This window comes from Mirounga angustirostris, unplaced genomic scaffold (assembly GCF_029215605.1).
Source record: "Mirounga angustirostris isolate CCGP_5_RB_7025 unplaced genomic scaffold, mMirAng1.0.hap1 SCAF_3, whole genome shotgun sequence".
NCBI lineage: Eukaryota > Metazoa > Chordata > Mammalia > Carnivora > Phocidae > Mirounga > Mirounga angustirostris.
The window spans coordinates 79,939,975-79,956,181 of NW_026991711.1; the positions used below are offsets into that span (position 1 = coordinate 79,939,975).

Consider the following 16,207-nt stretch of genomic DNA (forward strand, 5'->3'; position numbering starts at 1 on the left):
TCTTACCAGATTAATTTTACCAAATGGACTCTGTTTATCACATTACTCCCTTGCTTAAGAAAAGGCCAGTCTTTAAACAATTGCAAATTTTTTAAAAACCCTAGACATATAATAAACACTAACATTTTAAACATGTGGCAATAATAAGGAAAAAATATTTAGCAATTTGTCATCAATAATCTCTGGGAAAAGTGAAATGAAAAATAAAAGAATAAAGGAAACAAACTTATTCCATAATGCTGTCCACAACTGGATTTATGGTAAGCTGGGTTGCCCCTAGTGTATGTGCTGCACCAGAGAAAAATATTTTAAGGGGCATATATTTAAACAATGTGATTGTCCTCAAATCAACAGTCAGCACCCTCCAGGAGATCAAATCTTCACAGTTCTGCAAACAAAGGCCTCATTGGCTGGTGACAGCCACCCGCTTACCAGGCTCACCCTGGAACTGGAGGCTGGCTGTGGCCCAAAAGGATCCTATAGGATCCCAGGGTTTCTTGGGTGTCTGGGTGACTCTGACCCATCATAGAAGGTCAGAGAGCACCCAGCAGAGGAGCCATGTGGATTGCTGACCAGGAGGACATCACGCACGTTCCCTGTGCATAGAACTCTCTTCATTTCTCTCCTGGGTATCCAATTTTACCAAACCCTTCAAGGGCACGTATGCTTGACCTGTAAATGTTGGATAGGATCACTGTCTAACTGTCCTTTGGTTTGAGTTCATGTTTTTATCCTGCTCTGTGGATGTCCTGCCTGCATCTAGTTAGCAGGTCTGTTCCCAGGGGTCAGGTCTATGTCAGCTTCACTCTCTCTGTATATCCCATGATATGACTGGGCACTCAGAAAGCAAGAAATTTCGGTAATGATGACAGAAGTATTTTTACTAGGACTTAGAAGAGAAAATAATACACTGTACTAATTTTTGACATCTTAATTTTCCACCTTCAGATGAAACCACTATTTTAGTTTAGTTATTAAACTAAAAACACTAAACTCATTCCTAGAAGAGTCAAATATGTGAGCCACGAACATACAAGTCCCTGCCGCTGGGCCTCTGCTTGGATTCTCAATGACAATCTACAAGCCAGCTGTCTAATCACAAATTAGTGAAAAATTCACTGCTAAATCATGAGTTATTTATTTATTTATTTTTAAAGATTTTATTTATTTGACAGAGAGAGGCACAGCGAGAGAGGGGGAGTGGGAGAGGGAGTGGGAGAGGGAGAAGCAGGCTTCACGCGGGGCAGGAAGCCCGATGCGGGGGCTCGACCCCAGGACCCTGGGATCATGACCTGAGCCGAAGGCAGACGCTTAACAACTGAGCCACCCAGGGGCCCCATAAATCATGAGTTATTTTTTGGGCAAAGTTATCCATGGAAAAAGCTTCATCAGGTTTAAAATATCAAATGGTGCAAGTTGTCTAATCCAAAGTAATGTACAGAGGACGTATGGCTCTCCTTGTAACACACTCAGTTTTTTATCTGTTGCATGTGAAAAAAATGCCCTATGTCCTTTATATTCATTGTATTTAAGAGCCACATGCTGGCTGGCAGATATTATTATTTCCGTTCTACATTTGAGGAAACTGAGGCACGAAGAAGTTAAATAATTTCCCCAAGGAAGGAGCTAGAAAAGAATGAGCAAGGATTCAAAACTAAGCCTCCAAACTCCAAATTCTCTGCTTTCCACCATCTATCCCAGGTTGTACTACTGCATAGTGGTTAAAGAGGCTGGACTTGAGAATCAGAATGATCTGGGTTCAAATCTGTGCTTTATCATGTCATTCAGTGTCTCGGCGTATCAGCTTCCTCATCTAAACAATGGGCATAATCACAGCATTCACCTCATAGAGTTTTGGGGAGGATTAAATATAGCGTGTGAACAACTCAGTCCAGAGCCTGACTCATTGGAAGTGGTAACCACTGTGGTCACGCATCCTAATGGCTCCAAACAGATCAGCCTAGGTCAGAACACTTGCCATGAGTCCACATCAGGGTCTCCCAAGGCCTGTAAGGTCTCCCTGAGCTCTTTCGGGATACAGCTATGGATCAGAGTGGGCCCGGGAGGCAGCAATCAGACATATGCAAACTGGTACAGATATTATGGGTAGCATGCCCTGTCCCACCCACCATACCCCATTTCCCCAGTTTAAGGTGACCACTACAATTAATCTGATTTCCCTCTGAAGAGAGGGGAATATCACAATACTGGACTCAGATGTTCTAATTTTTCTAAGAGGCCTTTAGTGGGTCAGTGTAGTCCTCAGTGTTCAGGAACCAATGAGGAGGTCAAATCTTAGAAAACAGAGAGCCTTCCCAGTATACTGGCAGCCTGCCTGCACGTTTGCCCATGAACTCTCCTTTCTGTTCCATGACCGCAGCTGCACTAGCTGCATGCTTCTGGCTGAGGCCAAGCACTGCATTTGAGCATTAGCGCTCATCCTCCTCCCCCTACAGAACAGTGCATCTCCAGCAATTCCCCCCTGTGATACTGTGATTTATAATAAGAAACATATATTTTGGTCTTTGTACCTGTTTCTGGCACAGAGCTCCCCAAACCCTCAGAATTTCCTAAGTGATAAGAACAATGTAGGTGTCTTGGTGTTCATAACAGACCCCTTTCAACCACACCTGAGTTTATGTCAAAGAGGTGCCTTTTGAAAAATACCTAAGGATAGGGACTGGTTTCCAAGGGGATTATAGGGTTGGAACTGTCAGCCCCACCCTCGGACCTCAGGGGAGGGGAGAGAGGCTGGAGATTGAGTTCACTCACTGATGGTCAATGATTTATTAATCAATCATGCCTGTGTTAACCCAAAAAGACAGGCTTCAGACAGCTTCCAGGCTGGTGAACACGTGGAGATTCAGGGCAGTGGCATGCCTGGACCGGGCAGGGAAGCTCTGTGCCCCTTCCTACACACCTTGCCCTACATGTTTCTTCCAGCTGGCTATTCCTCGGTTGTATTCTTCTGTAATAACTATTAATGTCGTAAGTAAAATGTTTCCCTGAGTTTTGTGAGCCACTCTAGCAAATCAGTCTAACGCAAGGAAGGAGTCTTTGGAACCTCTGATCTACAGCCGGTCAGCCTTCTAAAGGCTTTCATTTCACTCAGAAATGAGTGAATCCATTCACTCAGTACGGCCTGTGTCCTGATGTGAGCTGGACACCACCTCTTTAATCCAATCTCCTGCCATGCTTTCCCATTCTACTCTGCTGTAGCCACAGTGGCCTCCTTGATGTCCCTGACCATATCAGGCTTGCTCCCACCACAGGGTCTTTGCACATGCTGTTTTCGTTTTCGCCACCTGGAATGAGCGACCCCTAGATGTCCACACGGTTTAGTCTCCTCTAGGATACATTTTATTTATTTATCATGTGTTTTGCCTAGTCCCCCAGTAAAATGTATGCTCTACAGGGCAGTTTTTCTTTTGTTCATCGCTGTATGCCTAGACCTAGAACAGTCCCTGGTATGTAGTACGTGCTCAATGAATTGGAAATGCATGTTTTGTTTAATTCATGCGACTATAATCAAATTGTTATTTATCTGTTTAAAGTATCATAAAACCACAAAGAACATACCTGGGCTACGAAGTCTATTATTTTTCCCTTGATGTGAACATCCTCAAGAGGAACTGAATTGCCAGAGACATCCTGCAGGCCAGACTTGATGTTGCTGAAAGGTTTGGCATCTGCTAACTGATAATCTCACATTAAAAATGATAATGTTAGCTTTAAAAACCATCCCTGCACTGTCTGCTTCTGTTACCTTAATCGTTGTTCCTTCCCCTTCCCTTCATACATTATATTTTAGGAAAAACAGACAAGCGGCATCTTATGATTTTCAATAGCCAATGCTGTAAAGTAAGTGAACCCACATGAGAAAAATGGGGGCAGCCTTCATAAGAGACATTCTGCCTTTTTAATCTAGAGACTCTGAGGACTCATCCTGAAAATGTAGAGTCACTCAATTACTTGAAAGACATACATTTAAAAACACACAAGTACACAAAAGTCTTTAAGAATTTATAAGTGTAGTTTATGCATGAATCTAGGTATCTCCATTCCCTGGCCTGTAATTTTGATTGGTCAGTCACTATTACTTATTGTGCCACAAAAGCGTGTCGGACCAATATGAGACTCCTTAGACTTTCAATCCAAGGAACACTGGATCAAACTTCTAATACAGCATATGAGAAAAATGTTCCCCTTCTATACCAGGTGCTACAAAAATACACATATAATTAGAAATGTAAATATATACTCTCTTGCCAGACATTTCATTTAATGCTCCCAGAGGAAAAACAGGAGTCATTTTCTTATATGTGAAGTCATACATTTCTGACAAAAAATAATCTGATCACAGTTAAAAATGTTAATGAGTTCTTACAATGCTATTAATAAATATTATAATAGTTTGGGCTTATGATTTTCTGAGAAGCTATCATCCTCTCATATATTTCTACTACTAATATATAAGCTGCATATTACAGTTTTGGGAGTACCTTCGCTTAATGCAGATATTGATCTCATTTGCAATACAGAGAAACTGAGGCCCAAAAAGCTTATGCAGTTTGTTTCATATTGCACAGCCTAGTAAGTGGCAAGTTGATACTTGAACCTGAGCTTCCTGATTCTAAAGCTGTGTCTTCTGTCCACTTCACCAACCCCCATTACACTTTCTGTGCTTCGACATCTTAAATTGCTTCAGTGGGTTTTAGCATCGGCTGTCGGGAGGTGTACGAGCTCAACTTAGGCATATTAACGAAGTAATATGTGATTCTGAGATCACTTAAGCTCTCTTAAGTATCCTGGTTTTTACTTTTACAAAATAAAACAGGAAATGGAATATTTATATATGAAGTCATAGATACAGTTACTGAACATGAGCATAAATTCGTCTAAAAATAAAATGTTGGAGTTCTATAAATACCACATAAGACAGCATTCAAGAAAACTGTCTTACCTTCAACGTTTGAAAAATTTGAAAACTCAGGTCTGTATTCCTCTACTTCAGTAGTATTACAAAGATGAAAGTCCTTTATTTCATCTCCAGATATACAAAATTTAATAATATATTTCATTTTAATCTGATTGGTTTTATATACAACAAATTCATCATCCTAAAACCAACAGAAATGATTAGGTGGAGGGAAAAACCTTTATTGGCAAATGTTCTCATAAAAGCAGAACTGCAGGGGCACCTGAGTGGCTCAGTTGTTAAGCGTCTGCCTTCAGCTCAGGTCATGATCCCAGGGTCCTGGGATCGAGCCCCGTGTCGGGCTCCCTGCTCAGTGGGAGGCCTGCTTCTCCCTCTCCCGCTCCCCCTGCTTGTGTTCCCTCTCTCGCTGTCTCTCTCTGTCAAATAAATAAATAAATAAAATCTTAAAAAAAAAAAAAGCAGAATTGCAGGTTTGCTAATTTAGAAAATACTGAATTCAGGGAGTCACAGATATGCAATAATTACTTAAACTTAAGCATATTCAATAAAAACAGGAGCCTCTCTGCCTGTTTCTTGAAACAAATACCTCGAAGTCTGTGGTGACAGTGGCCGTTGCTCGCACCCCATGGACACTGTTGTAACCTGGTGGTGCTTCCGACAAGGAGAAGTCTTTTTTGTTCAAGTCCATGCACTTCCCGAGGGCTACATCACAGACGACCAAGAGCCTCGTGCCATCTGTCTCTCCTGCGTGGGAGTACTTAATACTTGTGCTGCATTGGGAAAGGAAGAAAGCACGTGTTTGTAATTCATGGTCATGGCAACAATATTTTATTATCCATTATCCATCTCTATATGTGAAACACTGTCTAAACGACTGTACTGGTAGAATGTTCCAAATTTTACTGCTATTGAAATATCTCTGAAGATTCAATTTAGAACTTTATTGTTCACTTATTTGTTTAAAACTTTAATGTGAAAAGTACATATGTTGCCTTCTGTTGTGTTAGGCAGTGCTCAAAGTACTTTCTTCCAGGGATGGATGAATTCCACCGTTTCCCCAAATCTTTATTAATTACTAAAACACATATTTTGGTATGGTAAACACCAAAGTGATGAAAGAGAAGGAAAATTCCCCACTTTTTTAATTAAGCAAATAGATTACTCCTCTGCACTGAAGCTCAGAGAGAACATGAAATACCAGGTAAATAAGAACTGCTCAAAGGGAAAGATGGGCACTGTATTTCTCACAAAGGCTTCTGAATCCAAATGGAGAAGCAAAAATTTCAAATGACATCTAAGTGAGAGATTTTGTTTTGACTTTCTTCAGGGCTCAGCAGCTTTAAAAAAGCAACTTTTGCAATTAAGGAGCATAGGCTAGGACACCTTCGGGAGCAACATTTTTGGGACAGACCTCTATTTTTCCAAATCAAGACCCAAATGTAAAAGTGTTTGTTCTATCCCCTCTAAGACTTGCCCCCTTTTATTTATAAAAAATATTTTATTTTTAATTTTAATTTTTTTATTATGTTGTTAATCACCATACATTACATCATTAGTTTTTGATGTAGTGTTCCATGATTCATTGTTTGCGTATAACACCCAGTGCTCCATGCAGTACGTGCCGTCTTTATTACCCATCACAAGGCTAACCCATCCCCCTACCTTCCTCCCCTCTAGAACCCTCAGTTTGTTTCTCAGAGTCCACAGGCTCTCATGGTTGTTTCAGAGGTACAGGTCTGTGATTCAACAGTCTTACACATATGATATATGTCTTTCTCTGATTGACTTATTTTGCTCAGCATAATACCCTCCAGTTCCAACCATGTCGTTGCAAATGGCAAGATTTCATTCCTTTTGATGGCTGCATAATATTCCATTGTATATACATACCACATCTTCTTTATCCATTCATCTGTCGATGGACATCTTGGTTCTTTCCATAGTTTGGCTATTGTGGACATTGCTGCTATAAACATCGGGGTGCACGTACCCCTTCAAATCCCTACATTTGTATCTTTGGGGTAAATACCCAGTAGTGCAATTGCTGGATCGTATGGTAGCTCTATTTTCAATTTTTTGAGGAACCTCCATACTGTTTTCCAGAGTGACTGCACCAGCTTGCATTCCCACCAACAGTGTAGGAGGGGTCTCCTTTCTCCGCATCCTCGCCAACATCTTTCGTTTCCTGACTTGTTAATTTTAGCCATTCTGACTGGTGTGAGGTTTTGATTTGGATTTCCCTGATGCCGAGTGATGCTGAGGACTTTCTCATGTGTCTGTTGGCCATTTGGATGTCTTCTTTGGAAAAATGTCTGTTCATGTCTTCTGCCCATTCTTGACTGGATCATTTGTTCTTTGGGTGTTGAGTTTAAGAAGTTCTTTATAGATTTTGGATACTAGCCCTTTATCTGATAGGTCATTTGCAAATATCTTCTCCCATCCTTTTGGTTGTCTTTTGGTTTTGTTGACTGTTTCTTTTGCTGTGCAAAAGCCTTTTATCTTGATGAAGTCCCAATAGTTCATTTTTGCCCTTGCTTCCCTTGCCTTTGGCTATGTTTCTAGGAAGAAGTTGCTGCGGCTGAGGTCGAAGAGGTTGCTGCCTGTGTTCTCCTTTAGGATTTTGATGGACTCCTGTCTCACATTGAGTTCTTTCAACCATTTTGAGTCTATTTTTGTGTGTGGTGTAAGGAAATGGTGCAGTTTCATTCTTCTGCATGTGGCTGTCCAATTTTCCCAGCACCATTTGTTGAAGAGACTTTTTTCCATTGGACATTCTTTCCTGCTTTGTCGAAGATTAGTTGACCATAGAGTTGAGGGTCCATTTCTGGGCCCTCTATTCTGTTCCATTGATCTATGTGTCTGTTTTTGTGCCAGTACCATACTGTCTTGATGATGACAGCTTTGTAATAGAGCTTGAAGTCCGGAATTGTGATGCCCCCAGCTTTCCTTTTCTTTTTCAACATTCCTCTGGCTATTCAGGGTCTTTTCTGGTTCCATATAAATTTTAATTTAGATTATTTGCTCCATTTCTTTGAAAAAAGTATTTTGATAGGGTTTGCATTGAATGTGTAGATTGCTCTAGGTAGCATTGACATCTACACAATATTTGTTCTTCCAATCCATGAACATGGAATGTTTTTCCATTTCTTTGTGTCTTCCTTAATTTCTTTCATGAGTATTTTATAGTTTTCTGAGGACAGATTCTTTGCCTCTTTGGTTAGATTTATTCCTAGGTATCTTATGGTTTTTTGGTACAATTGTAAATGGGATCGATTCCATTAATTTCTCTTTCTTCAGTCACATTGTTAGTGTACAGAAATGCAACTGATTTCTGCGCATTGATTTTATATTTGCTTGTGTTTGAACTTTGCATACATATAGAATCACATTGCAATGTTTTGCTCCACATTATGTTCCTGGACCTCATCCATTAGACATGTGTAGCTGTAGTACACTGGTCAAAACTGCCATATAGCACTCCATGTAGGACTACACCAAAATTTTTTGATCCATTCCACTGTCAATGGACATCAGTATTACAGTTTTCTTGGCCATTCCTGTACATGTCTCCTGGTCTATGTCTACTTACTAGGGTAGTGATTCTCAACCCAGGCTGCATATTATAATCATCCAGGGAGCTTAAAAAACTATTGATACCCAAACCTCACTCTTGGAGATCCTGATTTAATTGATCTGGGGTGAAATCAGCACCAGTAATATTTAAAGGCTCCTCCAGGTGGGGAGGTGGGGGGAGATGGGGGAAATAGGTGATGGGGATCAAGGAGTGCACTTGTGATGAGCACCCAGCGCTGCACTGAAGTGTTGAATCACTATATTGTACACCTGAAACTAATATTATACTGTACTAACTGGAATTGGAATAAAAAACTAAAAAAAATCCTTCAAGTTAAAACAGTGTCCTCCAGGTGATTCCAATGTGTAGCCAGGATTGAGAACCACTGCTTCTTGGTTCATAGGCCAGCTAATCTATAGGATTCCTGAGTCATACTATCAACTATGCTCTTCAACTATAGCAGATGATGCCAAAATTTTCTCAAGAGGGCTTATAATTTTTTAGTCCTAACAACAGGGTGTCAGAGTTCAGACTGTTCTAGAGACTCACCAACACCTAGAGATGTTAAACTTTTTTTTCTGATAGGTGTAAAATGGCATACTATAGTTCAATTTGCATGTTGTTGATTACTAATCTTTTCAAATGTCATTGTCTATACATGTTTTCTCTTCTGTTAGGTTCCTGCTCATGTCTTTTGTCCATTTGCTTATTGAGCTCTTTATTTTTTTCTTACTGATTTGTAGGAATTCTTTAAATATCCTGGATAATTACCTTTTGTCCTGGGCCTGAACCCAGGCTCCATCCTATAGCTCTGCGACCTTATGCAAGTTACTTATCCTCCATCAGTCTGTTTCTTTTTCATAAAATGATGTCACAATACCACTTGTGAGGTTTATAGACAATATACATGAAGCACATAGCCTGGTGCTTCACACAGGGCAGGTGTTCAATACCTTTTTTTTTAAAGATTTTATTTATTCACTTGTTAGAGAGAGAGAGAGAGAGAGAGCACAAGCAGGGGGAGTGGCAGGCAGAGGGAGAAGCAGACTCCCTGCTGAGCAAGGAGCCCAACATGGAACTCGATCCCAAGACCCCGGGACCATGACCCGAGCTGAAGGCAGACACCCAACAGACTGAGCCCAGGCATCCCAAGGTGTTCAATACATTGTGGCTATTATGAAGACAGATTTAAATATTAACAAGGATATTGACCATGAAATATTATTCTAGGCCTACAGAGTTTATTTACAATAGATAAGTTGTTTTGAGAAGAGGTCCTGTGCTGTAGAAGTTAAGATCACTGGTCCTGGAGAAAGACAAAATGCTGTGTGACCTTAGGCAAGATACCCTCAGTGTCACTCAGTATTCTTTGTGATATGGGATAATAACAGAACTGACCTGAGAGGGTTGTTGTAAGGATTAAATGGGTAAAAGAAATGTAAAGACCCTCAGGATAGTAAAATCACTAAGATGATTTGAAATTTTCCCAAATCTCCGCTTCAAAAGACATGTTTCTATAGTATACTGAGAAAACCGGTTGCTTTCAATGATCTGTTACTCGGGTGAGAAATCCCTCACAAAGGAAAGATGGAGGAAATCATGTAGCAACTACTTGGTAATAAATCCTTGATGATGGGTGTAACAGGATTAACGATATAATGTATAGTATATATAATACACTAACCTGAGTGAATCACTGAAATATATTCCACTCCCAAGATTTCCAATGTCTGTTCTCTTTGTGCCACGATCTTCAACTACTTTGGGTAAAAGCAACCCACTAAAAAGAAAAAGACATTACAGTGATTTACTAGAAGAAAGGTATCTTTTATTGTAGCCTCAGAATTCTAGCAGAGACAGGTACTATTTAAGGACATGCTAAATGAAATAAGCCAGGCACAGAAAGACAAATACTGCACAACCTCACATATATGGGGAATCTAGCAAAGTCCAACTCATAGAACCAGAGTGCAGAATGGTGGTTTCTAGGGACCGGGGGTTGGAGAAAATGGGGAGATGTTGGCTAAAGGGTATACTAACTTTCAATTTTAAGATAAATAAGATAAATAAAACTCTTTGCTAAGAGCAGATCTTGTGTTCTTACCACAAGAAGAAAAAAGATAACTCTGTGAAGTGATGGATGTGTTAATTACCTTGACTGTGGTAATCATTTCACAAAGTACATGTACATTAAGTCATCATGTTATACACCTCTAAAAAATCACCTCGTACAACCTAAATATATAAAATTCTTATTTGTCAATCATACGTTAATAAAGCTGGAAAAAAATACACCAATTAAAAGACTATAAGTAAATAAAGAGCATGAAATGAAAGGCAAAATGTCCAGGTGCTGTTCAAATATACCAAGCTATGGCCATTTCTCATCACTGTTTTGGTCAGCCCTGAGATGCTGGCCATTTTTCCTGCCTCAGGGCTCTGTCTCCTACCTGTCAAGGCCCCCAGCACTCAATAGAACCATGTTTAAGCCCAATGCTGACTGCATTTCTTTCTGGCTCAAGAACTTATGCAGGTTTCTACTGGCCTTCTAGCTTTGCTAAGAACTCTCTGCAATCAAAGTTAAACCATGGTTATCTCTGGAAAGGTGGATAAAAGGAGACTTCTGCTTTTATTACATAAATATCTACTGTTTGAATTTTGCATTATGAAATGTAATTAATTTTGTAAAATGGTTTTTGGGTTTTAGTCCTACTTAAAGTTTATTTAAAAAAATTTTTAGGGGTGCCTGGGTGGCTCAGTCGTTAAGCATCTGCCTTAGGCTCAGCTCATGATCCCAGAGTCCTGGGATCAAGCCCCACACTGGGCTCCCTGCTCAGTGGGAAGCCTGCTTCTCCCTCTCCCGCTCCCCCTGCTTGTGTTCCCTCTCTCACTGTGTCTCTCTCTGTCAAATAAATAAATAAAATCTTTAAAACAACCTTTTTTTAAAAAGTAAAGCTAGTACCTATAATTTTAGATTTTTTAAAAAAGAATGATTTATTTATTTATTTATTTGCGGGGGGTGGGTGGGGGAGGAGCAGAGGGAGAGGGACAAGCAGGCTCCATCCCCACCAAGCTTGGATCCCAACACGGGTCCCATCCCAGGAACCTGAGATTATGACCTGAGCAGAAATCAAGAGTCGGATGCTTAACCGACTGAGCCATCCAGGCATTCCTAATTTTAAATTTTTAAATCTTTGTTCTGTGTGGAGTTTATTTAAGTGTGAGGAATGAGGTAAGGATCCAATTTTGTATTTTTTCCAGGTAGTAATCTGTCCCAGTATATAGTATTGAAGAAATTATCTTTCTTCCACAGAAATAAAAGCTACTTTTATCATATACTAAACCCTCTATGTTTTTACATTTACTTTTGGATTCTTTATTCTGTGACTCATCTGTTCAGGTACGACCTCACTGTTTTAATTAACATAGCTTTATAAAGTGTTTTTAGTGTCTGACTGGTTAATTCTTCCTCATTAATCTTCTTTTTCTGAATTACCCTGGTAAAATCAAATTTTAAAAAATATGTATGGTAGAATCAGCTTTTTATTTCTTTTTTTTTTAAAGATTTTATTTATTTATTTGAGAGAGAGAGAATGAGAGCACCTGAGAGGGGGGAGGGTCAGAGGGAGAAGCAGACTCCCCGCTGAGCAGGGAGCCCGATGCGGGACTCGATCCCGGGACTCCAGGATCATGACCTGAGCCGAAGGCAGTCGCTTAACCAACTGAGCTACCCAGGCGCCCAGCTTTTTATTTCTTAAAAAAATATCTTGTTAGCACTTTTATTGTGATAGCTCTAAATTTATAGGTTAACTCAAGGAAAATTGGCATCCTTCTGGTTAGTCCAAGTATCTTTTGGGTCCTTCAATGGCAGTTTAAAATTTTTTCCAGATGGATCTTGTATATTTATGTTTCTTCTTAGGTATTTTTTTTCTTCTTAGGTATTTAATTAAGGATCCAGATGTAATCATATCCTCCCCTGCTCCCTGTGACTGCAGTTCAGCTCTAATATTAAGTGGTTATTCAAAGCAAACAGAAAATTACAGTTATGTTTTGAATAGATAACTCACAGTATCTAGGTAACTCTAATTTCTAGACCTTTCTCCTTAAGTATTGGATATTCCCTAGATTAGATAAAATAGAAGAGCCATTAAATTAAAAGAATCCCCTTTCTTCATATGATACTGTTTTCAAGAAGCAATTCATACCCATGTACTATACTTTAATATTTTAAAGTACATAAATTAAATTAAAGTACATAAAGTACATAATTTAAATTACACTTGTTACAATTTAAAGTGTTCGGTTTTCTCTGGAATGCAATAAGCTGATTTTAACTGAAGAGGCCCATGTAATATGGAAAAAAAATAGGAAAAAAGGGTAGAACACTTCATGTTCGTGAGGCTGAAACATTTGGAAAATAAAGATGGTATCCTCTTACCGGGACAGGATCCCTACAAAGCTTTGTACAGGAGATCCATGCAGTAAGGACTTCACATTGCCAAGCTGGCTCAAAAATTCTGTGGCTTCATTCACTCTGCCAACTCTAAATATCTGCAAGATGTCCACTGGACCTCTGGCGTAAAAAGTAGAAGAAAAACCTTGAGACTGCATAATCAAAAGCAAAATAAAAAAATCATTATTAGCAGAAAACGCAAAACAGCCCAAATGGCCATTATTATGGAATGGATTAAGTGAATCACAACACAACATTTCCTGGAAATATGTAGTCATTAAAAAAATCACACTCTTAAAAAATAAATAAGGATATGAAGTAAACCTCATAGTAAAATAAATTTTAAAAATAGTTTACAAAACTTTATACATGGTATGATCTCAAATTTTGTCAAATATATAATATATATAATACATATAATATATAGATGAAATTCATTCATGCATTCATTCATTCAACAAATACACTCTGGAAGCACCTGGGTGTCTCAGTCAGCTAAGCATCAGTCTCCTGATTTCACTGGGGACATGATTTCAGGGTCATGAGATCAAGCCCTGGGTCGGGTGCCACACCAGGCATGGAGCCTGCTTGGGATTCTCTCTCTGCCCCTCCCCATCTTCTGCGCCCGCACGCATGTGCTTGTGCTCTCGTTTCTCTCTCTCTTAAAAAAAAATAATAATAATAATACACTCTATACACTCTAGGCTGAGTATTCTGCCAGGCCCTGGAAGTGAGATACTATGGTCTCTGGCTTCATGGGGTTTGAATCCTAATGGAGAGAGACAAAAATTAAAAATTAAAAGCTAACAAATAACTGATTTTAAGCTTTACTCAGCAAGCCAACCAGGTTCAGCGAGAGAGGATGGTCAAGAAAGGCCTGTCTTTGAAAGTGACAATTATTGCAACATGACATAATACAGTATATATTTTAAGACCTAACTGGTTCCTTTGGGAAAATCAATTGGCTGGGGCAGGAGCAGAAAGAGCGTCAGGAAGCAGGTGAGACATCGGTGTCTGGACTAAAGGTGGCAGCAGTGTGAATGAAAGATGCCAATGGATTCAGACATTTTGGAGACAGAACGGACAGGGCACAGTGATGTGGGGATGAAAGAGAGTTGACAGTGGCTCTGGGTAGGTGACTAGGATGGGGAAGCATGGGGAAAGACTGGGGGACTATGGAGGGACAGAGTTGTGGGGTAGAGGATGTAAGAGAGCCTCTCCAGCAGGTCTTTCCAACTCCTCGTTCTTCGGCGTCACACTGATAGCTTGACACTAGCTATAGTAGGAATATTTACACCACAGAAACCAACAGTTATTGTAAGTCAGGACTTTTATTTCAGAGAGCTGGCTTCCCAGCACACCATTAGATGTGGAGAAGAATCAATAATTGAGTTTGAGATATATTCTACACCAACATGTTAACAGTGGTCATATTATCTCTGGGTTATCTCTGGGTGGTGAGATTTGGGTGATCTTTGGTTTTCATCATACTTTCACATATTGTCTAAACTTTCAGCAAAGAACATGAATTTTATAACTAGAAAAAATTAATATGAAATAATCATCATTAGTGAAATGAAATGGAGAAAATCTAATTCTTCACAGTAGCAGAATCTCTCCATAGGGAGAGGTCCACTTTTGTCATATGAACAGTTCAACATCACTTGGGTGTGAGGTGAGGTCTCCAAGGCCTGCTTGAGTTACATTAAATGGTTGAACTGCACTCCCCTCCCCAGGCTTGAAGACGTTCTTCCTTTTCTTTGATTCCCTGGAAAAAGTCATTTACTCTCCTCCTGATTCTACCTTCATTGTTACTAGTTTCTTAATTAGTATTAGATCCTAGCAGATACCTATGGGAGGGTCAAAAGTCAAATAAAAAGAAATAAAAATAATTTGATTATATATAAAAGTGAAATCTGGAAAAGATCTATAGGAAATGATTTTTTAATTGACATAAAATTCACATAATATAAAATTAACCATTTTGAAGTGTACAGTTCAGTAGTATTTAGTATACTCAAAGTGTGCAACCACCCTTTCTATCTAAACATTTCAGCACTACAAAAGAATACCCCATACCCATTTAGGAGTCAGTCCCCATTCTTCCCTCTCCTGGAACTAGGCAATTTGCTTTCTCTCTCCATGGATTCGATTTATGTATTCTAGATATTGCATATAAATGAAATCATACAATATGTGGTCTTTTGTGTCTGGCTTCTTTCACTTAGCATAATACTTTTGAGACTCACCCATTTTGTAGCATGTATTAGCACTTCATTCCTTTTTTTTTTCTTACCTCATTTTGTTAATCTATTCAACCCCTGATGGACATTTGGGTTGTTTCCACCATTTGGCTACTGTGCATAGTGCTGCTATGAACATTCATGTACCAGTATCTGTCTGAGTACTTGCTTCAATTCTTTGGGGTATATAACAAGGAGTGGAATTGCTGGGGCAGATACGAAATCTGTGTTGAATTTGTTGAGGGACTGCCAAACAGCAGCTGTACCATCTGACACTTTCTTTTTTTTTTTTTTTTAAAGATTTTATTTATTTATTTGAGACAGAGAGAATGAGAGACAGAGAGCATGAGAGGGAGGAGGGTCAGAGGGAGAAGCAGACTCCCCGCCGAGCAGGGAGCCCGATGCGGGACTCGATCCCGGGACTCCAGGATCATGACCTGAACCGAAGGCAGTCGCTCAACCAACTGAGCCACCCAGGCGCCCACCATCTGACACTTTCAAAAGCACTGTATGAGCGTTCCAATTTCTCCACATCCTCATTTAAAACTTACAATTTTCCTTTTTTTTTTTTCAAAGAATATACCCATCTTAGTGGGTGTGAAGTAATGTTGAGAATGGCATTTGAGGATGACTGATCGAGGAAGGCAGAACACAATTTTAGATAGGTCTGAATTAGTCCATAAGGGAGGCGTATGTGGGTCTGGTTCTAGCAAGGTGCTGGAAAACCAGTTCTCAAAACAAAAGCAAAACCCACACACAACCCTGATTTGTAGCATTTGCGGATTTCCATGGTATAAATCTTCCCACCATAGCCAATTGCAAGTTACTAATTGTACTCAGTTCACAAAATTCCTAAAAATGTACAACTGGCCTCCGCAGTTGGTTCAAGGGGCTGCAGTTCACCACCTTTGGCTCTAAGCAGTGTGTGAGGCTGATTAAGGTTAGCCTGGCCCTTTATACCTAATGAGAGTCGAGATGCCAGAAAGGTCCAGAAGAAA

The 16,207-nt window shown here is 39.7% G+C and overlaps 1 protein-coding gene across 1 annotated transcript in view; it reads right to left on the bottom strand.

The window, feature by feature from the left end:
- The window catches only part of PARP4 (poly(ADP-ribose) polymerase family member 4), a 66,828-nt gene that overhangs the window by 24,723 nt on the left and 25,898 nt on the right, over positions 1-16,207 (bottom strand). The window contains 5 exon segments of the mRNA XM_045869119.3: positions 3,580-3,704; positions 4,964-5,120; positions 5,526-5,709; positions 10,198-10,293; positions 12,952-13,086. Of these exon segments, the coding sequence (XP_045725075.1) occupies positions 3,580-3,704; positions 4,964-5,120; positions 5,526-5,709; positions 10,198-10,293; positions 12,952-13,086 (697 nt within the window).